Below are 27500 nucleotides of genomic sequence, written 5' to 3'. Positions count from 1 at the left end.
AGTTCGTCTACGTCGCATGGGATTTCTTCAAAATGTCCCGATGGAACCTCAATGTTACCTACGTTCGAACGTAAATATAAGGTAAAGAGGGACTGCAAGGAGAAAGAGAAAGGTAGAGAGAGAGAGAGAGAGAGAGAGAGAGAGAGAGAGAGAGAAAGGATAGCCAAGCTTGAAATAAAGAAAGAGAGAGAGAGAGAGTTGAGCCAGTTAAATTTTCTTCTACGGTTTAACGATTTGCTCGTTTGAAGGCAGAACTTCAATCCTCTTTCCACTTCTTCTTCTTCTTCTTCTTCTTCTTCTTCTCAATTTTCGTTTTCTCCCTTCTTCCATTTCTTTTTTTCTTTTCTATCTTTTTCTTTTTTTTTTTCTGTTTATTTTTTCTTTTATTTTTTTTCCGAGTTTCTCCACGTTGTAACTATTTCTTTCCTCTCTCTCTCTCTTTTTTTCTTCGACATTACCTTCGGTATGGTATCCATCCAACCTTTTGCTTCCTAGTGCTAGCTTTTCATCGCGAAAGCTTTATTTACCGAGACGATGGGTAATGGATAACGCGAAGTAGATGGGTAACGGCGAGGTAAATGCGTGCAGAGTCCGCGAGTTCTTTTTCCTTTTGTTTTTTTCTCTCTTTCTCTTCCTCCCACTCCTTTTTCTTCTTCTTCTCTTTTCTTTTTCGTTTTTTTCCTTCTTCCTCCTCTAACAAGAACTCTCTTCTTTGAAGAATCCGGACCTTATCTCTCAAGGATATTCAGATTTGCGACTCGTAGAAAAATGTTATCACAGTGAATAAATATGCATAGCGAAACTGGCAACGGGGGTTGAGGAGCAAAGTGAAACGTCGTGATATTATTTCACAAACAGAAAAAAGATGAGAAACAAAAAATGTGTGTGTGAACGCGTGTGTGCATATATATATATATATATGTATATACATACATACATACATATATGATTATATATACGGACTTCTCATACATATTAAGTAATCGAATGTGATGTATGAACGAAAGATATTAAGGGAGGTGTTCGATCGTTTATTATTTAAAAAAAAAAAAAAAAAAAAGAAAAAAAGAAAAAGAGAATAGAAAAGGGTAAAAAAGAGGAGAAGAAAATAAAAAGAGAATGAATAAGAGAAGAAAGGGAAAAAGGGAACAAACAAGAAAGATAGAAAGATAGAAAAACAGAGAAAACAATTCGAAAAGGAAACGAAAGGAAATTATTCCTGCGAATCGTTTAAATCAAGTTAGAAACGTCCCGGTAATCACGTTCGTTCGTTCATTAGACTATTCTGGGAGAACGGGAGTATAACGTAGGTAATTCCCGAAGAGATTATCGAAGACGCATCACCACGATTTCGCGTCCGGATGCAAATTGGTCCCTAGCAAGCGGCTCGCTTCGTCGTATAACGCGAGAGGAGAAAGACGAGTCGAAGCGAAATGCACGTATCGTTGAGAGATAGAGATAGAGAGGTAGAGAGAGGTAGAGAGATAGATAGAGAGATACAGAGAAAGATAGATAGAGAGAGAAAGAGAGTCGCGTGCACGTGCTGTGGCATACAACGGCTACGTGGTGGAGATGCGTGTGTCTAGAGAGAGAGAGAGAGAGAGAGAGAGAGAAGAGGGGTAGGATGGTGTACAGGTGCGGCACTCGGTGCAGGAGGAAATTGCAACGTTCCCCGTTCGGGTCCCTCAGGTGCTCTTCGTCATCATAAAGCCTACGCCACTGGCATTGTACCCGTATTAAACCCAGCCTCGAACACGACCCTCTGATTCTCTCCCCTTGCTTCTCCATCTCTATCTCTTCCACCATCACCACCACCACTACCACCACCACCACCACCACCACCACCACCACCATCACCACCACCACCACCACCACCACCTTCTCCACCTCTTACTCTAGCTACTGCAACCGGCATGGCCGCGAATATCCTCCTATATATTCTGCGTACGTAGCCAACGACCCTCGACCGTTCCTGGAGACCACAACGGACTACTGGTATCCTCCAACTCTCCTCTGACCTCGTCTCCTCTCTCTCTCTCTCTTTATCCTTCTCTTTCTCTCTCTATCTCTCGTTCTCTCGTTCTCTCGGTCGCTTGCTGCTCACCAAGAGTCACCGGCTATTTAATAATCAGTATTTATGGCAAAAACTTGCCAGACGTCGAGGCTGCCTTGTTCGGGCAACACCTCTCAACCTCTCCACCGGGGAACGATGTCGCTTCGAGATCTACGACCTTGAATATTATTTTACCTTCACCACTAGTAACACCATGCCTTCACGAGCTTTTGCATCCATTTATTTACACGTGTATATATATATATGTATATGTATATATACGAAAAGAGAGAGAGAGAGAGAGAGAGAGAGAGAGATTTTTCTAAAACTATTTTCTACAAAAATTTCTTCGCAAATTTTTCTAATAATACTTTAATAGGATACTCTTTATCACTGGTAGCAACACTTTCATGAATTTCTATATATATTTATTTTCCTGTGTATATGTGTATATATAGAAAGAGAGAGAGAGAGAGAGAGAGAGAGAGCGAGATATTTTTAAAATTATTTTCTACAAAAATATCTTCGTAAATTTTTTTAATACCATTTCGACAGAATACGACTCATTACTGTATTTATAATATCGAGAACGAACGGCGTTACTTCGATCATCTTCCCAAAATATAAGCGGCGGATTAAAACGAGAATAGTTAATACGTGTACCAATGATGGGATATCCTAGATAAATCCGTTTGTCAGGACCTGTTATACGTTATTCCGTTTGGCACGTGAATCGCGTCAATTGGTCAGACGTTAGGGTAATCAGCTAATCGAAATCTATTGTACGGGTTCGGTTTAATTAGCTAACAACGATCGTTTACTCCATTTAAAGCCATGGCTACCCCCAACACCGATCTGGGAATTCTCTCTCTCTCTCTCTCTCTCTCTCTCTCTCTCTCTCTCTCTCTCGTTGGTATTTGATTGAACAGCGATGTCGATCGATGAATCCATTAGTATAATTCACAAAATATTTGGTCTCCAGTTTGTTGATAAAGTGACACTTTGTCATCGATCGTGATTATGTTCAAGAAAAGAACAGACAGATTTTTTTATTCGAGCAGATCGAAGTATTATTGAATTATTATATATATATATATATATATATATATACATTTATATATACATATATAATCTATATATAGAGATTATATAAAAATTCCTGGGCAACGATCACAGAAGAAAATATTAGTTCTGAAAGCATTCTAGTTTGGTTACGTGCTAGAAAGATGAATCACGTAACATTTTAATATTTCAAGAAAGAGAGAGAGAGAGAGAGAGAGAGAGAGAGAGAGAGAGAGAGAGAAAAAGAGAGGTCAGACTGACGGACGGACGTACATACATACATAGGTACGAAACTATACTTGGTGAACGTTGTAACGCTGCGTAACAACCGGCGCCTGCTGTCCACGATAGAGAAGTCCAGGACATAATAATAGAGCCGACGTGTCTCTCAGCCGTCCACCAATATAAACTTCTACGTCCCTCCCTCTCTCTCTCTCTCTCTCTCTCTCTCTCTCTCTCTGTATGTCTGTCTCTGTCTATCTCTCGTCGTATGCTGTCGTGGCCCGTCCATTCGCTCAGACTGAATTATCTGACCTTTCCTCTTCCTCTCAGAGGAGAGAGAGAGAGAGAGAGAGAGAGTCTATGTGCCGCATCGTACAAACTTTGCACGGCCGAGTAGAGCTTAATTAGAAGCTACGACGCCATTAGAACGGGTGTTCGTTCGCTCGGAAAAGGAGAAAGAGAAGGAAAAGGATGAGAAGATGGAGATGGAGGAGGATGAAGAAGAAGAACAAGAAGAAGAAAGAGGAGGAAGAGGAGAAAGTAAAAATTGAAACCAAAAGAAGTTATCTCGAACGATCGGACGGACGATCCATCTATTCTTAATATTTTACTGTCGAAGATCAAGAATAGAGAAAAGTTTTCGATCCGATTAGAATCCATGTATAGTCTTTCGTACTCGACCATCGAGATTAATCTGTTACTACTACACGGTGTCTAAAAACGAATCGCATCTTTTTATCTTTTTTAATAGCTACGAATAAAGCAATTATGCTATTACATAGCGATCGACCGTGATAGAGGATGAGAACGATCTTATCTTGAGATTGGACGAGCGAGTGGAGTGTCGAAGGTTGATGATGAAGAAAAAGGAATTTAAAAAGATTAAGAAAAAAATTTGAAAGAAAAAGAAGAAGGTAAAGACGAAGGAGAAAAAGAGTGTATATCGTGGGCTAGATGAATTCTCTTCTCTTCCGATCATTCTTTTTTTTTTTTCTTTTTTTTTTTTATATGTACATATATTTTCTTTCTTTTTTTTTTAATTGCCGCCCGTTTCGACGACGACGACGACGACGACGACGACGACGACGACGCCATCGAGGCTAATCGAGAATTTTTCGAATTAGGTAGTTGACCTCACCATCCAGCAAACCCCGACACTAGACCACCGGTAATAGTACCTCGGTTTAAAGGACGTAGAATTATTGTCAGTCATGGGCGCATGAAATCACGTAGGAATACTCTGACAACGTTGGACAATAATTTTTCGATCGTCGAACACTCAGCATCTTTCTCCCTCGTGTTCTCGAGGGCTGTGTATGCATAAAATGACGGTGTTTTGATAGAAGGCCAGATCCCCTCCTCCTCTTTTACCCACCCTTCTCTTCTACCCTCTTCTACCCACCTACCCCCCCCCCTTCTACCAATCCCCTCTCTATCTCCTCTCGCTTAGCCTCTCCAAGCCAACACACACATCGGCTATCGTCGTTACGCGGTACCTTCGTTCGCCCTTCGGCAGCTGCACCAGCTGCAGCTGTAAAACAAACTTTACATTTATAACGTTCACGTTGTGGAATCTTTGCGACTATGGATGGAACGCCTTCCGTATTCTTGGAAAATTATAAGGGAGAGATAGAGAGAGAGAGAGAGAGAGAAAAGAAAATGAAAAAAAAAAAAAAGAATTACACGCCCATCGACGATCAACTCTCTTAACATTATTCCATCGTTCGATTCGATTTTATAGTAAACGAAAAGAAAAATAAAAAGAAAGCCGCGGGGTTATTCTTCTTCCCTCATATCGCTTTACACGCTATCTACCCTTTATCTTTGTCGGATGGAAAATGATTAAAAAACCATCGACGATGGCGCTCCGAGATTTTTCTTTCTTCTTTCTTGCTTTTTTTTTTTTTTTCTTTTTTTCTTTTTTTTTTTTTTTCCTTCTCTCGAGTAACCTCTTCCGTAGATAGTCGTACGAAGGGAAGAATATCTCTGCCGAAAGACGAAATGAAAAGAAAAGGAAACAAAAATGTATCCATCTCTCGAATGTGTCCGTCCCTTCGAAAATCAACAAAGTGATATTAGATGATATAATTTAAAAAATGTTCTTTTTTAATACCTTCCTCCTTTTTTTTTTTTTTTTTTTGTTCCTTTTTTCTGTTACGATTCCCGATAGAGTTTCTCGAAAAATCGTTGCGTTAATGAAAAGAAAATAGAAGAAGATAGGAACGAACGAAGAAAGATAAAAGATATTTCCTTGATTACGCGAAGTGTATGCATCTATCTATGTAAATAGGGTGGTGAGAAGGAGAGAAGGGGTACATAGGAGAAGGGGGAAGGAGAAGGGAAAGGCTGAGTGCACATCGAGTGCCTCGAAATCTCAAACGACTTCCTTCTGACGTCATTGCAACGTTTCATAAACAGTAAACTCTTGCCTTTGTGCACGAATCCGTAACCTTTGACCGTTTTAGATCCTTATTATACGTTCTCAAATTTACGAGACCATTAAGGCGCGGTCTACGATGTATTCCGTGTCTTTAACCGCGAATATCGAAAGCCACGCCTGCTAAAGCTCTCTAGATCAAAAGGGAATTTGATCCGTGGAAAAGGGATTCGTGTGCTTTTGCCTCTCTGAACGAACGAACGAACGAACGAACGAACGAACGAACGAACGAACGAAGGGAGGAAGGGAGAAAGGGAGAAAGGAAGGAAGGAAGGAAGGAAGGATGGAAGGAACGTACCTATGTACGAATCAACCAACCAACCAACCAACCAACCAACCAACCAAATGCAAGCAACGCTTTACGTTTGACCTTTCCTCGATATCCGCTGATTGTATTACTACTTTGGACCTTGGACGAATTTCTCTTTACTTTTATGCATCTGTATGTGTATACATATGAATTTTTATTTAAAAAAAAAAAAAAAATATGTATATATATAAATAATCGATCATAGTACTTATCATATTTTTATATAGTATATATAAATATATATGGATTTTTATTAAAAAAGTAAATAATCTATCATAGTATTTATATCGTATATTTACGAATACGTGATATTTTTGTTTGACAATATAATATCATCATAACAAAATTAAAGAGGACGTTGCTTTCGTGTAAAAAAGTAAAAAGGAAACGATTTACTTTTCTCTCTCTCTTCCCTTTCTCTCTCTTTCTTCCCTTTCTCTCTCTCTCTCTCTCTCTCTCTCTCTCTTTTCCTTTCTTTGGACAAGAGGAAGTTTCGTTTGAAAAATGTCCAGCTCGCGTGGGTTACGTGCGTTCCACGGATTGCAACCAACCAACCAACCAAGCAACCAACCATCCAACCAACCAACCATCCAACCAACTAACCAAGGAAGTCTACTACTAACGTTCAAACACATTCTTAAGTACCGAGGTTCAAGTACTTTGACTCGGAACCCTTTTCGAGATTACCACGAGTTGATTCGAGAATCGACCTTGCACGCGAATTATTAAGCAAATAACGTCGAGCGATATATAAACTTTTTATAAGGCAATCACGAAGAAAACGTGAGTAACGCGACGTTGAGAGAAAAAGAAGGGTGATGAGGAGGAGGGTCAAGGGAGGATTTACTTCATTATTCCTTCGACTTTTCATTTGTTCCAAGGATTTCAATTTCAATCGATCGATACGACGACGACGTTCGATGATGGATCGTTTAAATCATTCCGTCGAAAATTATTTTTCTTTTCTTTTTTTCTTTCTTTTCCCTTCTTTTTTCTTTCTTTCTCTCTTTCATTTTTATGAAAACCCGTTCGTTTCTTTCATCTGATCGTAAAATATCATTCGATAGGAACGATGAAATCTCGAATGGCAAGCGTCGTAAAGATCGCTATGATTTATATGCTTCTTTAAAAAAGAGAGAGAAAGAGAAAGAAAGAGAGAGAGAGAGAGAGAGACAATAGTATCGAACTTTTAAATCATTCCATCGAAAATTATTGTTTTTTTTTTTTTTCTTTTATATATACACAAACGCATTCCATCTTCATTTTTCCTTTCATCAAGCAATGAAATATCATTCGATAAGAGCAATGAAATCTTGAACAAATAATGCAAAGCATTGGATAAGGATCATCATGATTTATGTGTTCCTTCGATAGAGAAAGAGAGATAGAAAGAGACAGACATAGACAGAGAGATATGGAGAAAGAGAAAGAGAGAGAATATCTCGTTATACACTCGTACAGTTTTGACATTTTACGTTAGCCATTCGATTCTAGCTCGCGTCACGCTGAGCGCATCTTGTGCGATTCGAGAGACAGGTCAGACGCGGTTCATAATGGAATGCAACCTGTATCGACTGTAGTAGAACAATATATGTATGTATGATCGAGAGAAAGATAGTGAGAGATAGACAGATAGACGGATACATACACACATACTTACACACACACACACACACTCATATATATATATATATATATATATATAGAGAGAGAGAGAGAGAGAGAGAAGTACTTGACAGTGGGTACCAATTATTGCATTCGACGCAGCTACTGACCAGGGAAACCAATACCCTGGGACAAATTGTCAATTTATGCTTTCTCGTTATTACGCCGTCCTGATCATAGCTTCGGCCCGATGCCACAACGTTACTGGTACAACACGATATAACCCGCATTGCCGAGTCGAGTGCATTGCAGAATCTATGAGAAGATACGACAGCGTCGTATACATTACGAGATCGTTCGTCCGTACGTTTTCGGCTCGTCGGCTTCTCGATAATCCGCAATCATTTTCCTCGAGGAGAGAAACACGAAATGGTTTTCAAATTGTATTTATTTATCATAGTAGGTGTAGTATCTGTTTCTATCTAGATCGGTGTCTCATCGATATCATTTTTATTTTTGTCTCGAAGATTTTCTTCCTCCTCGTCTTTTCTGACTCATTTTTCTTTTTTTTCTTTTTTTCTTTTTTTTTTTTTTTTTTTTTTGAATATCGATTTAAATCGTATATATCATGTACGACGTGTAAAATTATGATTATATAATTATGGTTATATAAAGTTTATACGAGTGGTTGGATTTGGAGGATTGTTTACGAAAAGAAACTTGTGTTTCGATATGAACTAATACGTCGTAATAGATAGAAGATATAAAATAGATTTCGATCGTAGAAGTATATCAAGAACCGACATGTAGGAAAAGTAACTCAGCAGGATTGTGAAAGATCATAAGACATTGCATGGAATACGTAGGGCCATAAAAATAAAGCATAAAATCAACTGCTGACTCGATTGCATTCTCTTTCTCTCTCTCTCTCTCTCTCTCTCTCTCTCTCTCTCTCTCTCTCTTCTATCTTTTCTCTCACGGGAATCGGAGATGCAAGAAAGAAAGAAAGAAAGAAAGAAAGAAAGAAAGAAAGAAAGAAAGAAAGAGAATATTGCGGAGAGTGCGATATAAATCATAAAACTCGAATAAAAATCCTTCGGGTACTTCTTCGCAAATAGCAACGACGCGTTTCGACTTTGATCCTTTCGCACAAATTCCTTTCTCTCTATCCCCTTTCTTTACAATCATCGTAAGATATTAATTAATCAAATCAACGGATATAACTTTCTAACGAATTGTTTCTTCGACGTTAAATAATATAACGAGCTATGATAATGAGATATCGTTAACGGAGATAACATCGAGGAACGAATGGAATAATTTTAATTTAATAATAGAATAATTTTCTTTTCTCGTTTTCTCTTCTTTCTTCTCTTTCTTTTCTTTCTTCCTTTCCTTTTTTTCTTTTTCTTTCTTTCTTTCTTTTTTTTTTTTTTTTTTTTGATCTTGCACAACCCCCGCCGAGTGACGTGATTTAAATCCTATCAAATATTCAAGAGAATCCAGCGTGTCGGGGTAAAATGCATTTGCAAAGTTGGCTGTTCTGCGAACTTCTCTAACGAAACGTTTAACGAATCTCCAAGTCCACGAAGTGCCAGGAGAGGAGAGAAGAGAGATGAGAGATGAGAGATGAGAGGAGAGAGGAGAAGAGAGGAGAGGATAGAAGAGAGAGGAGAGAGAAGAGAGAGAGAGAGAGAGAGGACAGGAGAGAGGTCGCGGCCAGAGTCGGTCGCGTAAGCTTCGAGTCAGTGGTTACGGTCTGCGAATAGTCGGACCGCGATGGTAGTCGCCCAGATAGAGCTGCTAGAAATAGGCAGACAGAAACGAAAGAGAGAGAGAGAGAGAGAGAGAGAGAGAGAGAGAGAGAGAGAGAGAAGAGACAGAGAATAACCACCACCGTGGTAGAGATCTAATATACGAAGAGTTAAAGCAGATTATCCTCGCTCGGTCTCGGCGTTGCCGAGAGTACCAAGTGACACTATTTCATTCGCAGAACCGTCGTGTCATTTTTCAATACGATTTCAGCTTTTCCTGGCAGTTATATCGACTAGCTTATTCGAACGTCGACCCTTACTATCTATCTCTCTATACTATTTTCCTCTTTCTCTCTCTCTCTCTCTCTCTCTCTGTCTCTCTCTCTCGTTCTCGTTCTCTCTGTACATCTCTCATTGCTCTCTCTCTCTCTCTCTCTCTCTCTGTCCTCCGTTTTTTTTTATTTTTTTGCTATTTATTTTACTGCTATTTTTTGTCCACTCATTCTTTTTTTTTTTTCTTCTGTTTTTCAATTCTTTTTTCTTTTTTGTTCCTTTTTCTAATTTTTTTTTTTTTTATTCTTTTCTTTTTTTCTCTCCTTTCTTTTTTTTTTTCATATAGAACGACCAGAATCCGCTACATTTTTAATTCTACACTTTTTACTTTTTAACTTCTCTTTCTCTCGTCTTTTCGATCTCTCTCTCTCTCTCTCTCTCTCTTTTTTCTCTTTTTCTTCCCTTTTTTTTTCCTCTTCTTTTTCTTCGTCTTTTTTTCTTGCTCTACGTATGAGAGAGAGAGAGAGAGAGAGAGAGAGAGAGAGAGAGAGAACGGCAGCCAAACGAGGACGAGAGGATGTGGATAGGAGGCTGCAAACGCGAGTTACATCGCGCGCGGTAAATTCTCGATGCAAATGAGATCACTGATATCCGCGCGAAATATAAATTCAAAAAAAAGAGAGAGAGAGAAGGATGAAAAAAAGAGAAAAGCTAGGAGAATATTTATGTCTATTATCTGAGGCGAACGGTAGCGTTCGTTCGAGCTTTACCATCAGCTTTTCTCTTTCTCTCTCTCTCTCTCTCTCTCTCTCTCTCTCTCTCTCTCCGTCTCTCTCTTTCTCTCTCTGCAGCTGATACGCACCAGAAATGACCGAAGAACTCAAATGGAGAATCTCTAAAATATTCCGTGGACGTTGTTGGCGACGGACCATTTATGGAATCGATTAGCCCCATGTTGGTTCAACCCGCATATATAAAATACAGAGATCGTTCGGCCGATCGCCAAAACGAGATTTCAACGTTAATGGCAATATAGATGCAGATGCGATTTTCAACGTTTCCCCCATTAGCGTTAGGAATAGAACATTGAGTAAAGAATAATAAATTTTCCGATATTATTAATGTGGTATAAATATTTTTCTATATAAGTGCTATGTATATAAATATCTACGCGCACATTCACACAAATATACATATACATACATACATATATATATATATATATATATATATATATATATATATATATATTCTAAAATTTTCAACGATATTAAACGATATTAAACGATTCTTTCGACTTCGCCGTAGTTAAACGTCTATGCATCTACCTACACGTCATACGTGCTTCCACGGTATCGTTATATTACGAACGTTTATCAAATATCCTCGCTTTACGATAAGATTAACGAGCTTGCAAATCGATCGGAAAGATGCGTTCTTCGATAGACGAACGAAGTTTCGTTCGACGTTTCTAACTTGGAATGAAATTCCGTTTCCGTTTTGGCTTGCGATTTGCTAATTTCATCATTTCCGTCAGGAGTTTATAGAGCGAATGAACGAACGAACGATCGAACGAATGAACGAGCAAGCAAGCAAGCAAGCAAGCAAGCGATCGAGCAAACTCGCGAGCTACCTCGCGAACTCGCGAGTTCGCGAGCTAGATAAACAGAGAGAGAGAGAGAGAGAGAGAGAGAAAACGAAAGCGATAATTGTTTCGTTGGCGAATCCGATTGAAGTCGTTATATATACACATACATATATGTATATATATATATATATATATATATATATATATATATCAGGATTTGGAGGTGGATCGAGCTAGTCAGCATCGCAAGTGCAACGTGTCATGGAAATGAAAGGATAATTAGTATAGCGGCAATACAGGTCTCGTTTTAACGTCGAGAAGACGATGCTGGTTTGTTGCTAGAAAAGAGAAAGGAAAACGAGAAATTGTTGGAATAGAGAAGAAGGGTTTTAATTGCACGAGCTTATCTACCTACCTTCCTACCTTCCTACTTAGCACCGCACTGCACCGCACTGCACCGCACTGCACCGTACAACTCACCTCACTCTCCTTTCTTCCTACGAAACACTCGAAGAGTTACCACGTTATCATTCGTCGACGATGTATCGCTTATACACCCGATATCATGTAAAATTTAAATACCCTTAACACATCTAACACCCTGTAAATAAATCGATCAGGTCGTATCGAATTTCTATAAAGCGAAGCGAGTCTTTTTATTAGAAGATTATAAATCCTTAATGTCCATGCATATTGATCTTTTTTTTTTTTTTTTTTTTTTTTGTTATTTTTACTTTAAAAAGAGAGAGAGAAAGGAAGAGACGGAATAAGTTTGATCAAAGAAAATGATGAATTATTAAAAAAAAATTAAGAGAGAAAAAAAGAACGAGTTATTTATTAACTCAAATAAATACTCGATAGGTATTTACAGAGAGAAATAAAAAATAAATTACATTGAAACGAAATGACGAACCATCAATTAAAAAAGGAGAAGGAAAGAAGAAAGAAAAATTAAAAAAATACAATTGACGAATGATTAACTCAACAAATATAAAATAAAACAAAGTGTATCCTATCGTATATCGTATTTAGAGAACGACGGAGTGGGATTGGGGAAGAGAGAGTGAGAGAGAGAGAGAGAGAGAGAGAGACTGAGCTTAAGGTCCGCAATCTACTAATCTATCCGACTAATCGTAATTCTATCGTGGATAATGAGCACGCGAACGGCACGCGGCCGAGTACATATTAATCTGTTACATTGTAAATCGCCCGGTTAACGATATACGAGCAGGATTATATGGTCCAGCATTATTTGCAATCAATGCCTCGTTTCTCCATGGTAATACCCCTCTCTGCTCCTTCCTCACCCTCACTTTGTCCTCGTCATCCCTACTATATCGATACCGTCGCTATTGTGCGTTTTGTGTTGAAACCGTGCGATACACACACACACACACACGTATACGAACGTCCACATACAATTTTAAAAGTTAAACTTTTATTATTTGCAAAATAGAAACGGATATAAATTGGTGGTATATGACTTCGCCACTGTTACAATACAAAATAGAACAAACCCCGTTACCTCCCCATTGTTATGTTGAAACGTTGAAAAATTACAACGTCGAACGTTGACCATGAATGACGTAATAATGGGGAATGGCTACGGGAGAATGGATACGCGTATCGAAAAGCGTCTATTTAATATCCAATTAAGTTTTACATTGAATTTTGATCGAAAGCAACAACGATACCCGTACTACTACTGTACCCGTGAAATACCTGTCATTTTTATCAGGTATACGCTCTGATCTTCCTCCCCTTGATTTTTTATTTTTTTTTTTTTTTATTTTTTTTTTATTCGTCGTTTTCATTTTTCACTTTTCTTTTTTTTTTTTTTTGTTCATCTTTTTACTTTCATTTTTATTCTTTTTCTTTTTATTATTTCTTTTCTCTCTTCTTTCTTGTAATTACATTTTTTTGGAAAATTTTTCTTTTTTTTTCTTTTTTTTTCTTTTTTTTTTTTTCTAATTTTTTTCCTCCTATCGTTCCCACATAAAAAGTAATTTATCGGTCCTCGATATTATCGAGCGTTGATAATTTTTATTCTTAATTCGACTATTTTTCCTTTTCGTTAATAACACGGAAAATCTAAGAGAAGAAAAAGAGGATAAAAAAAACAAAATATATATATATATATATATATATATATATATATATATATACATACACACATATATACAAACACACACACACACACACACACACACAGAAAAAGGTATCTCATTAAAATTCTATTTCTTTCTCCTCGGAAGGATCTTGCCAGAGGAGGAAGAAATAGAAAAAGAAGAAGGAGAAGAAAAAAACAAGTAACTAGAAAGTATGTAGGATCGCCAACTCGAAAAATCGACGACTCCTTCGTAAATACAATGCAACACGATACAATACAATACGACACAATACAGTACCATACAATACTCGACCAGACAAGCAGATTTTTTTCGAGGAGTCCAATCAAAGGAATTATTAAGCTGTCTGGTGTCTCGGTTGCACTTTATCCCTCAGCGGTTTACCCTTTTCCAACCGTTGTTTCCCCTTAGGCTATCTCTCTCTCTCTCTCTCTCTCTCTCTCTCTCTTTTTCTCTTCCTCTTCATACAGCTTTCGAGTACTCGAGAACGGAGCCTTGGCCCAATGCCAGCGTATTCATTCCGGAAACTAGCCCCCAATCTAAGGGGCCAATTATTTAATCAATTCCACCCTCTTAGCGGGCACGAGATAGAGAGAAGATAGGCTATTCGAGTCTGCGGAAACGGGAGCCAAGGGCGACAATTGAAATCGCCCTTTTCCCTCGCCATAACCGTCTCCCTTTACTCCTCACCCCTCACCCATTGTCTCTGTCCCTACCTTCAACTTCTCCTATCCCCCCTATCATCCCCTTATTCCATTCCGTGGTTTTCGAATGTCTCTAACATTTACGTCTCCATGCTCGACGATTCCGTCTCGATGATACCCTGGTCCTTTCGATTTCCAAAAGATTTTTTTCATTGTTAAAGACAATTCTTTTAATACTCGTACTATATCAATTGGAAAATAGTACGTTTAGTTTTATAATTAATAAATGTAACGATAACGATCGGAAGTAATGTTTTCTAATTATTATTTATCCGCGGAATGACAGAAAGTTATTCAACGAATAAAAGTAATAACTTTAGTATTTTTATAATAATAATAATAATAATAATAATAATAATAATAATAATAATAATAATAATAATGATAATAATAATAATAGTGATGATGATGAGAATATGTATATCATTCTAACGAAATTAAAATACAAATTTATAGGAAACGAGGATTATATATTTATCGATTTTTATATGTCGGTGAAGATATAATGTATATAACATACTGTCGAGAAGATCGCGTATTTTCCAGGAGTTATGTACGTACATATACACGCACTAACGCACGCGCACACACACACATATACATCGAGTTTCATTTTGCGAGTGTTCCATAATCGCGACAGAGTCTCCAACGTTTAACGGTAGCATGAGGAAGGATTAATTCGAAACTCGGTATACGAAAGCGTAAACGAGAAGATGCGAAGCTTCTCTCTCTCTCTCTCTCTCTCTCTCTCTCTTTCTCTCTCTCTCTCTCTCTCTCAGATCAGAATATTGGAAGGGAAATTGAGAGAAGCTTGGGAACATCGATGTTAACATAGACCTCCGGTAACAAGTCCGCAACTCCTCGGCTCGTTTCTCTCTGCCGTTAATAATCGTACATTCTCTGTAACGGGATCGTCGCTGTAACCTTATTACAAACCAACGTCCTTGAATATCTATATATATGTATATTGATTGTTTGATATATATATGAAAAAATGATCGATCAAACGGGATCGTCGCTGTAATTTTATTATAAACCAACGTCCTTGAATATCTATATATATATATATATATATATATATATATATATATATATACATATATACATACATATATATATATATATATATATGTATATTATATACAGGAAAAAAATGATGGATCAAACACTCGAATCTTGCAATAATTTTCTCATCGAATATTTCCCAGAAAGATTCCTTTTTCAAGTTCATTCGTTCGTCTATCCATCCGTTCTTTCTTTCTTTCATTCTTTCGTTTTTTCGTTCGTTCGTTCGTTCGTTCGTTCGTTTATTCAAGAATTCCAAAGGAAAGGATTGGGAATCATGTTGAAGTATCGACGACGATCCTTTCGAATAAAACGTTTCCTCGGTGTCTCCTCGAGGCCAGCTTCAATTTCCATTATAATCGAAACGAGATCTCGACGCTTCGCCGATCACGAAGTGGATTTCATGACATGGCTTTCGACTACGACTAAAAGAAGCCGTGAAAGAGAAAGAGAGAGAAAGTCTGTGGCTCTCTTGGGAGAAATCTCTATCGTTCTGGCGTGTCTTGGTTGGTAACTAACGAACAATCAAGAAACGAGTGATTTCGCCGCAAATAATTAGATATAAAACCGAGAAAGACGAAGAGAAAGAGAAAGAGAGAAAGAGAGAATAGGAACTAGAGAGAAAGAGAGAGAGAGAGAGAGAGAGAGAGAGAGAGAGAAGGATAAGGATAGAAAGGAATGAGACAGAGAATCGTTACACCGCAACGACAAAGAACACCGAATCTTCGTGGTTTATATCAGTGGTACCAACTAGGGACCGTATTCGTACCCCCCGTATATCACTAAATCCCATGAGAAAGCAATCTCTTGGAAAGTTATGGGGAACAGTTTGTTCTCTTTGCTTTGAAACGTGATCAAACGAAACGAAAGATCGAACGTAATTATTAGTTTCTTCTCAAATTTCTTTGACTATTGTTATTATCGATTTCGCGATCAGAATGTATACAATTTTTCATTGAGAAAGAGAGAGAGAGAGAGAGAGAGAGAGAGAGAGAGAGAGAGAGAGAGAGAATTGTTTCGTCCTATAAAGAGAATGATAGGAATGTTTAAATAAAACTAGCGATAGATTAATTCCACGCTCGCGAGTTATACGCCGTAGCTTTGCGACGAACACATTTTTTTTTTCTTTCTGTTTTTATATCTATTTTTATTTTTTATTTTGTATCTACTACTCGTAACATTCGTCGAGAGCCTATCGTGTTTTCTATTTTTTGTTTTGTTTCTTTTTTTTTTTTTTTCTTTTTTTTTTTTGTTTCGTTTTTCCTTCAATATTTCATACCAAATATACGGGATAATAACTATGAAAAATGATGTATATAATATCGTCGCACGCATATATATATATATATATATATATATATATATATATATATATGTCTGTCTAATATCTATATATATTTCAATAATCGAAAATAATGAAAGAGTATCTAATTCGTTTGAATATTATAACAATTTTTAAATAGCTGCAAGTCACAGTAACAGACGAATTGGTAATTTAATTTCTCTCTCTCTCTCTCTCTCTCTCTCTTTCTTTCTTTCTCACTCTTTCTTTGTGCGACGGCGAACAGAACGGATAGAAAAACAATGGGCGCGATTAATTTAATTAAGCACGCATTTTCTTTGATAACGATAACGTGACGACGAGTGCACACCTGGGATCGATCGATGATGGCCGATCTGTATCGAACGGAATCGAAAGAGACAGAGAGGTTTCTCTTTCTCTCTCTTTCTCTATTTACGTGTATGATGAAACGATACTAAAAATAAAAATAAAAAAAAAAAAAGATAGAGTATTTTGACGTTTCTTCGAATTGAATACGTTAACAACGCATATATGTCTATTATATTTTAAAAACTGATTTAATTAACTAAATGGATCGAAAAACGAAATTGGTCTACAAGTATCGACGATAAATGCCTCCCTTTGAATTACATTCGATTGTTCCATACTATTCCCCCATAAGGGTTACATATTTTTGCTTCTTTTTTTCTAATATATATATATATATTTTTTTTTTCTTTGCGATTTACGAACATTCGCGATCTTTGAAATTATTTTGTCAAAGACGATCTCGTAATTATTCTCGATCTTATTTATCGTTTGATCTTTCTTTTTTATTTCCCTTTTTTCTTTTTTTTCCTTTTTTTTTTCATATTCATATATATATATATATATATATTTTTTCTCGTGGGAAAGGAAAAGAAACTGCGCTTCGAAGATACTCTCTGTAAACTCTCTTCTCTCGCTCTTCCCGGAAAACGCGTTTATCTAACTCCCTTAGGCTAGCGAATTCCATGGATCGATCTTACCGTCTGCATTAAACGATACATATTCCATTTAAAACGTGCAATAATGCCATGGAAAATTTCTATGCCGTGAGCTCGTATGGCGATTCATTGCATCGATAAAAGAAAAGAATTCGTACAACGATAAGAGAAAAATGATAATAAAAATGACGTTTTCTCCGAACCTCTTTCCCAGCTCACCTTTACTATCACTCTCTATTTTTTTTTTGTTTTTTTTTTTTTTTTTAATATAAAGAACATATCAAAAAATTGACCTCGCCTTATCGTTATCCAAGTTGTTATATTAATCAATCGAGATCGTGTCGGGTTATTTTTTAAATTTAGATATTCCTCGTAATATCTATTTTTCTTATTAAATGATACGTTCTACTTTTATTACGGCTAGAATATATTTATTTTCTCAAACGAATACGTATTCGTGTACGTATAGTATCCCTTTTTAAGCGAACGTATGAAATCGTGTCATCGTATACCTGAGAAAAATCAGCTAAATTTGGAAAAGGTTTGATCACAGATTGATATTATTTAAAAGAGCCAGACTGTTGGTTTTGAATATTCGGAACACGACCTAGAAAACTGTTTCTTATCTTACTCCACGAATTACAATTTTAATTTAAACATATATATATATATATATATATATATATATATATCTACGGACTTATGTATAAGTAAATACGTAATACGTACATACGTACTTACATAGAAATTCGCAATGGACACGCACGTATGCTCGAAATCGACCTGTTCCTACGTATACTTGCGTATAAATACTGAAACATAGGACGTAGGAAACGTACACGTATACATACTCTTTCCCTCTCCCTCTCCCTCTCTCTCTTTCTCTCTCTCTCTCTCTCTCCACGCATACGATGAGGTCATGTAAACACGAGTTCACGATAAGTATCTCTTTACGTCGTGGTCAGAAAGAAATAAAGAGAGAAAGAGAGAAAGAGTGAGTACTATATAGAAGTACTAATAGTGATAGTAGTAGTATTATATAGGGCAACCATGTAGTACGGATCGTCGACATTACTCCGGCGACATTTATTCGATGCAAACTATAAAAGAGAGAGAGAGAGAGAGAGAGAGAGAAAGAGAAAGAAAGATAGAATATATACATTTAAATACACACATCAATGCTAATCACCAACAAAGAGAAAATCATTTCTCTCAACACCTTCGCATATTTCTACTCCCACCCTTTACCTCCCCTTTATCACTCTTTCTTTCGCATTTAACCAGATCCGTCCATGTAATTAACAAAAACACGAATCGTTAGTTACGATCATCGTTAGTTTCTGTAACCTGTCGACTCTTTTCCCTTTCTACATTTATTGCCATCTGTTATGTGATATTTAGAGAGAAAAACAGAGAGAGAGAGAGAGAGAGAGAGAGAGAGATTCCTTTTTCAATGACGTCTATGACAATTACGACAATTATTAGGAACCATCGTTAGTTAGGTTTTCTAACCCTTAACGCGTTCATTTTTCTTATCATTTCGAAAGTTTTAATCGTATGAAAGAGAAAGAGAGAAGAGATAAAGAAAAATAACGAAAGAGAGAAAAGAAAAAGAGTTTTGTTTTCTTTCAATTACCATTCTACCAATCGTACTTCTAAAGATTTCTTCTTTTATCGATGAATAATACGATTATTTATTATTTATTTTAACCAATGGGTACTACTCTCTATCTCTTTCACTATGTATATATATATATATATATCTTTCTCTCTGTTTCTCTATCTATCTATCTCTATCTATCTATCTATCCATCTATCTCTGTCGTTCTTCCACCTCTTCGATTTATTCATTGATTTTATCTTTGAACGTGAACGAAGTGACGACGCTTTGAGAGTTCGATTATTAAACGAATATAAAGTAGCCTGTATACAGAAATGAGATTAAAAAAAGAATGAGATATAAAGTGGGGAGAAATGTTAAGGGGAAAGATTTTAAAACTGTATATAAAAAAAAAAGAGAAAAAATAGAGTGAGAGAGAGAGAGAGAGAGAGAGAGAGAGAGAGAATAATAATAAGACTAATAATAATAATAATAATAATAATAATAATAATAATATTCTATTGATAATTTCTTCGAAAGGACAACGACAATAACATCAACGACAACAACAAAAAGAATAGAAAATTTCGTAGAATCATAAATTCCGAGAAAATCATTTTTATTACCTAGCTAGTTACGTATTTCTATAGATATAATAATTTTATTGAAAACTCAAGCTACCTCAATCCTTTAGTTCTCTTGATTTTAATCTTCCTCCTTTATACGCAACATGTATAAGCTGTAACGGGTGTATCTCCTCGTATGCAACGGGATTGTGCTTTGAGTAATAGATTCGCATTACGTCAGACTAAGGGTTTCCTTTGCCATGCTCTGACATATCGCGTTCACAGAGCACCTTCTAACATACATACATAAATACATACACATATATATATGTATATACCTGCACACTTATCTACGTATCTATATATGCGACGACTTTACCATGACGTCATCTTGAGAAGTAGCATTAATTTAATACATAGTTCTCTTAAGAACACCGATTCATAGGCATCTTTCTCTAACTTCTATGTTTCAAATATGTAATCTCTCTCTCTCTCTCTCCCTCTCTCTCTCTCTCTCTCTCTCTCTCTCTCTCTCTCTCTTTCTCTCTATTTCTTTATTCGACTTTGTCTAGTTTCTCGGTAAATGTTATCGAAAAATATTTCGTGGAATTTCTATCAAAATATTTGTCACCTATTAAATGTACGACCGTCCTTTCTCTATTCCCTCTCTCTCTTTCTGTTTTTGTTACTTGTCTGTCCGTCCCTTCGTCCTTTTCTATTTGGTTTAACGATTTAGTCGCAGACGAGTCATGGCAGAGTGAAGATCGAAGACCCAGGAAGCTAATAGTAAGACGTAGTTTTAATTTTATTGAAATTTCTTTATATTATTAATAATCTTTTCGACCGTATATATATATATATAATCTATAATTATCTCGTCTTCGTTAATATTAAGCGTAATTAAGATCGACACGTTAATTGAACAAGAACGTAATATCATAGATATATATAATAGGCGACGAATTTGATAATTTTCTAAACAATTTTTACGTTATACTTATACGTTTCGACACATACAAATACCATTCGAAATGGCCTCATAGTTCGTTATAGTTAAGGAAAATATCATGGTGTTTGATGTTCGTTATTATTTTCTGATATCTACAGCTGGATGGACGCTTGTAACGGAATGTGTTTTTAATCTCTGTATTTTTTTTTTTTTTATCTTGTTCTTCTTTTTCCTTCGGGTTCCCTCGGCGAATGTTTAAGGCGTACCTACTCGCCTCATTAATTCGTGAAACGAGCGCCTTTGGCTCGTAACATTTTACGTGGGAGATTTTAATTACTATACGCGCATTTTTTATTTTAACTGAAAGACTGACGAGTTCTCGCATACATATCGCATACATACATGTATGTATGTACGTATGTATGTATATCAATACTGATTTTTAAAGCGCATAAGTATATGGAAAATTAATGAGGGGCGACTTATTTTTCTTTCTTTTTCTTTTTTTTTTTAATTATTATTAATAATTGAAAGTATAATAATAATCATTAACGTTGAAGATTTTAACACTTCGTAGCTTTATAGTAATATTCAAATAAAAAGAAAGAATTAAACCGAGCGATCTTGCGATTGTTGTTTATGCGATTGGTGGTTATTTCTGTATCTGTTTTTGTTTTTTTCTTTTTACAATTCTTTTTGTTTTAGTTTTTTTATTTTCTTTCGTCGAGAAAAAAAAGAAGAATTGAATTTATAATAGTACTAATACGTGACCGTAGCTGACCATAAAAATAATCTTTACTGTTAGACTCGAAGGTACTTACTATATAACGTCATAAAATTCTGTAGTAGCCTCGTTGCAGTGTCATTATTCTACTTTATAATTCTATTCCTACCGTAAACTTGGCAGTGTGTCACGTATTCCATGAGAGAAGGAAGGAATGGTAGGAGGGGGGAGGGGGGAGTGGTTAATACTTTATTATCGATCGCAATCATTTCGTTTCATTACGAATATATTCACAACAAACGTAATAGTTTTATATTATGCGTCACTCATCGAGTAGAAATAGAATAACAAAACAAAAAAAAAAAAAGAAAGGGAAAAGAGAATAGTTGCCATTTCAACGAAAATACTATATATAAAAAAAGGTATACACACACACACACACACACACACAAAGAGAGATACAATGGTATACGGGTCCGTTTCGTCCTAAATACAATTATCCAACGTTTCAAAATTGAAACGAACGTTCGAAATGAAATCCGAGTTGCGAGTTACTATATTAAAAATATTGATCGAGGATGGACGAACATAAGCGTCAAATTCCACTTAATTACGAAGGGTATGAAGAGAAAAGAAAAAAAAAAAACAAAAGATTTATAATGAATCGTTTCGCATTTAGAAGATCGTAATAATATCCTTTTTCTCTTTTTAATTTTGTCTCTTTCCTTCCATTTGTCTCCTTCCTTTCAAACACGCCGAACACGTTTTTGAAGCTTCGTACGATGAAAAAGAAAAAGAACAAAAATGAAAAAAAAACAAAAAAAAACAAAAAAAAAAAAAATAAAAAAGAGAGAAAACCAGAAAGTGGATCAGAAAAATTGGAGAGATCGTTCGCCATCCCTTTTCAATGTTTTACCTTCTCTCTTTCCACCTCCGTTCTAAACATAAATCCGAACAATTGCGGATGGGTATTACGATCGTACCTTTTACAAAAAAAAAAAAAAAAGAAAAGTACGAAAAATAATAGAAAGACGAATGCACGAAGGGAACGTATGAAAGGAGATATAACTCTACGCGGTAAATATACGAACGGATTGAGAAACTCCGTATTATATTATATTCGGCATGAAATCGAGATGTCGGTGTACGTAACGTATCTGTATAGATGGTATATAAGATATTATTATATGCACATAGATATCGAGTGTTTGCGCACGATCGATTCTCTTATTCGAGTCTCGTAGAAGAGGAGGGAAGTCGTAACGTATCGTCTCGCTCGATACGTTCAATGGTGTAACGGGAAATCGTCGGTACGGTTAAGGAAGTCTCACGTATCCATTGTATATAATGGAAGGTGGAAAGGTATCCCTGTAGGGCTTGCTGATACTACCGATGTTGCAAGAGGGTGAGTCCAAAGGTATATACGATAGAAAGAGATAGAAATACAGAGAGAGAGAGAGAGAGAGGTGGATAGATAGATGGGGTAGGCAAGGAAGAAAGAGGAGGAGGAGGAGGAGAAAAGGGTAGAAGGGGATGGTAGAGCAAGGTAGCAAGGGTGAGATAGGGCAGGAACACCGATACCATGCGCTCGCGTTATTATACGGTGAGTTAACAGCAAGATTGTTTCTCAAAGTTAATTTACATCTACGAGCCGCCATTGCCCCCACTATCTTCCATCCACCCAACCACCCCTTCTTCTCCCTCCATCGTCGTGGCCGCCGTGCTTCGAAGACACATCGCGTCGATGTTGCGCTATCTAGAGAGACAGAGAGAGAGAGAGAGAGAAAGAGAGAGAGAGAGAGAGAATATACACCATCCGCGAAATTAATATTCTCTCTATTGAGACAACGTACACCGATGAAACGCGATACGCCATTGTCTTTGGCAAAGGGAACGAACCAAGTGGTACGACTAACGGGTCTTTCTCTCTCCGTTTCTATTTCTATTTGTAGTTTTCTATCAGTCTTTTTCGTTTTCTCTTATAACACTTAGCGATGAAAGTAAGAAAGTAAAAAGTTATCGTTCCGATGATCTTTACGTTCTCTTTTCATCTTTATCTTCCGAAGTATGTTTCACGTTAAAAGTAAAAAAAAAAAAATAGTATAACGAGATGATACTTCGTTACGCTATTTTTAATCTCGACTTATGTATCTCGGAAAATAAAGAATATAAATAATATTGTGTAAAAATACAAGAGAGAACGATTACTTTGTTTCTTAACTTTCGTCGATAAGTGTACGTGTAATATGAAAGCGTATACATAATCTCTAGCATTTCCAATAATTAATATATCGATGGAAGTTTGTATATATTATTATTTATATACATATATGTATACTCTATAGTTATCAGAAGATTATTTATGAAAACGATAGGACGAGGACGTCAAATTCGATCGCGAATAAAGCTTTTTAGAAATTACGTTTCGCCTATGATGATCCCATTTTAAAGTTAATTCTTCGTTTTCCTTTTCGTTTTGGATTTCCTTATCGTCGTTAAACTCTTCTTCCTCGGTGATAGAAGAACAGACGGAAGAAAAATATCCTTTATAGAAAATCGAAAAAGGAATCTCTGAAATCTGATCGTAATATACCTTCGTTCGTTGCCTTCTAAAGGTTTCTCTTTAAAAAACCTACACGAGACCTTCCCCGCAATCTATTCTCAAATATATTCCGATATCGAGTAAATGTATGTTCGATAAAAGCAAGAAAGAAAGAAAGAAAGAAAAGAAGGAAGGAAGGAAGGAAGGAAGGAAGGAAGGAAGGAGCGATAAAAAAGAAAGAGAGAGAGAGAGAGAGAGAGAGAAAGAGCTCTTTTATCAGCAATTCATATATTTTCCTACATAAATCGAATGAAAACAAAGTCGAGCGCCGGAAAGAATAATGAACGTTTAGTCAGAAAACAGAGAGAAAGATCGTTTAGGTCGTGCTAGTTGGCTCGAGGAAAAAGAGAGAGAAAGAAAGAGAAGTAGAAACAGAAGAAGAAGAAGAAGAAGAAGAAGAAGAAGAAGAAGAAGAAAGAAAGAGAGCACGCACGCGTACGTTCTACCTTTCTCTTTCTTTCTCTCTCTCTCTCTCTCTTTCTTTCTCTCGAGCTTTCACACTTTTTCGAGAGCTTTCACGGTTCTCGAGCGAAACTACATAGAACACCCCCGTGCACCGGCTGCTCGCGAATCGACCACCCTACTCTTTTCCGTGTTTTCCAAGAGTTTACGTCAACCCTCTCTTATTCACTCTCTTTTTACGGCTTTTTATTCCCCCCCTCTCTCTCTCTCTCTCTCTATCTCTCTATTTCTCTCTTTCTCTCTTTCTCTTTTTCGCACGTTTTCTGTCTTTCTCTATTGTTATACAACCAGACATATTTTCCCAATAACTCCGAGTTTTATTCGCTTAGAATATTTCTTCTTTTTAGAAATGATAATATGTGTGTATGTATATATATATATATGTGTGTGTGTGTGTCTATATACATATGTATATATAAGACGAACGTTGAAGAATATTATCGAATAATGCAAGACTCGTGTCAAAAGCTATATTCTACCATCGTATTCTATCTACCTCTCTCTTTTTTTTTTACGAGACGAATTCGAAATTCAAGAAGAACAGCTCTTCGTAAAATCAATTTCTTTCCTCATTCGTCGATCTTTTTTTTTTCTCCATCTATTCTTCCTCCTACGTTCACCTACGTTCACCCCACTCGTCGAACCTTGAGCCAAGATTCTCACGATTTGGATTTTTAGAACGATGGATGATCGAATTCGATCGCTCTTTTGTATTTATGTAAATAGCATGTAAAGAAGAATCTCTTATATATATATATATAATTATTAATAAACAAATAATTTTTATTGCTAATAAAATTAAATTGGACCGATCGATGATCCGCCTTTCGAATAATTAACCGAACTCTTCTCGAATTAATATCTTTCTCTTACAACATATAATCTATTTACTTACTTACCCAGACCGAACGTAGTTCTTATTCAAAAAAAAGAAGAAAAAAAAGCAGCTGCTAATATATTAAATATTCAATAGGATCGAGATAAGTTCGATCAGATCGCGGATTGAATTCGAAGTACCGAACGATTCGACTAATTCTTCGAGTCGTAATTCTCGAGAAAAAAAAAAAAAGGAAGAATAAAGAAGGAAAAGAAAACGAAAAAAATAAATAAATAAATAAATAAATAAATAAATAAATAAATAAATAAAAAGAAAAATAAAAGCTATCAATTCAACTAATACGAAAGAACAAGTTCTGAACGATTTTATTCGATGGAGACCCAACGTTTATAGCGTGTTGCCGACCGACCATGAACAACTCGACTCAACGACTTTCTTTCAGGAAACATCAGCGACTCACAATACATCACGTACATGACAAGTAAGTACGCATGCGTCGCATCGAAATACGTGTTCTCTCCTTTTAAGCAATTATTTTCAATCGATTTTATGTATCTTATAAACGGGAGACGTAAATCGATAAAAAAAAAAAAAAAAGAAAAAAACGCGTTGAGAAACACGTTTTAATGTTTAAGAACATTTTCATGTTACCATTTCTCTCTACCCACCCCCCCCCCCGCCCCTCCCCCAACTTGGCGCGCGTGTGAAATTTACACGCTATACCTCTTTTTATCGTAACTTTGCGTGTATTTTATTATGCATTTTTTTTCTCTTTTTCTTTTTTCTTTTTTCTTTTTTTTTTTTTCTTTCTTTCTTCTTTCTCTTCAGAGACGCATTAAAGCGTTTCTCCATCCCTTCTCGCTCGCTTCCAACTATTTTTCATCTCTTCGAATAATTTTTCTCAAAGATGAATATATTTTTATGCGTATGGGTAGAACGTTTTTTATATAGAAATCGTTCTCTCGAGATTTCTCTCTCATTTGTGCCTTACAATTTCATTCAATTTCATTCGTTCTTTTTCTTTTCTTCTTTTTTTTTTTTTTTTTCTTTTTAATTATCATTCTTTTGCTTTTATACGCACTTGTTGCGTTTACTCGACACGTTCGAAACACGTTCAATTAATCGGCCTTGTACGATCGATAGAACACGTTCGAACTATCTAACATAAATTAAAAAGTTCGTGCCGATTTGTTCGTCGTCCCTTTTCTTTCTTTCTTTCCTTCTTTTCCCTGTTTTTTTTTTTTCTTTTATTTTTATTTTCTTTGTTTTTTTTTTTTTTTTTTTTTTTTTTTTTAAACCAAAGAGGAAAAATAAATGATAAAGTAAAATTTCGTTCGTCTCGTATCTCGCAGTCGCTTTATGCAATTATTGACCGACCAGAGAACGTAGCTAAATTTCCAAAGGAGAAAAGAGAGGATGGTGGGAGGACTGCCCTTATCAATATCGTATATACATTATTGGAATAATTACTACCAGACCACGTTCCCCTTTTCACGTGGTTTCACGTTTAAACGTATGAAAAGTGGCCTCGTGAATCGGCCTGTTTTCGAGCTTCTCCACTCAATTTCACTCACGGCGAACGTTCCGATCTAAATTTCAAATTCGTTAATGTGTATTTTTACACCGCGAGAGAGGTCCGACCAAAAGAGAAAGAGAAAGAGAAAGAGAGAAAAAGAGAAAGATAGGTCGAGCGTGCACGGTGCTCTTATCACCATCTCCCTCTCTCTCTCTCTCTCTCTCTCTTTCTCTCTCTATCTATCTCTGTCTTTCTCTCTCTATCTTTCTTTCAGGACGCTTTGAATTTCAAATTTGCCGCGGGAGCCAGCCATCGTGTCGTAGTTCATGCGTCGAGCAACTTTCGAATGTTTCTACCTCGTTTATGCACTGTCATTTGTTTCCCAACCCTCTCACCCCTTTGTTTCCCTCCCTCTTCCTCTCTCTCTCTCTATCTATCTCTCTTTTTCTTTCTCTCTCTCTCTCTCTCGACCATCGTCGTCGAACAGTCGAGTCCGCGGCTTTATGCCGGACCACTACTACCACTACTACCACCACCATCGCAATCACCATCACTACCACCACCTGCTCGACGATATCTGGCACATTTTATTTACGACACCGCAACCGTTATGTATCTCGATTGATTTCATGATTTATTCTCAGCTAGAAAGAGAGAGAGAGAGAGAGAGAGAGAGAGATATTTCCTACGAAATCTGTGATACCAATAGCGCAATCGTTTTGGTATCGAAAGAGAGCTAAGGAAAAATGAGAGAAGAACTAAGAAAAAGAAAA

The 27500-nt window shown here is 36.4% G+C and overlaps 1 protein-coding gene across 19 annotated transcripts in view; it reads left to right on the top strand.

The window, feature by feature from the left end:
- Positions 1 to 27500, top strand: part of LOC122632993 (tyrosine-protein phosphatase Lar) — a 484453-nt gene that overhangs the window by 301254 nt on the left and 155699 nt on the right. For 17 of the 19 annotated variants that reach the window (XM_043820362.1, XM_043820363.1, XM_043820367.1 and 14 more), the window contains one exon: positions 25654 to 25692. The exons of the other annotated variants lie outside the window; for them this stretch is intronic. In XM_043820362.1, coding sequence (XP_043676297.1) covers positions 25654 to 25692 — 39 coding nt within the window. The remainder of the gene's footprint in view (positions 1 to 25653; positions 25693 to 27500) is intronic. 19 annotated transcript variants of the gene reach the window in all.

The sequence above is a fragment of the Vespula pensylvanica genome, chromosome 11 (genome assembly GCF_014466175.1).
Source record: "Vespula pensylvanica isolate Volc-1 chromosome 11, ASM1446617v1, whole genome shotgun sequence".
Taxonomy (NCBI): domain Eukaryota; kingdom Metazoa; phylum Arthropoda; class Insecta; order Hymenoptera; family Vespidae; genus Vespula; species Vespula pensylvanica.
The sequence above is the reverse complement of the archived record's forward strand: the minus strand, read 5'-3'. Positions and strand labels throughout refer to the sequence as shown.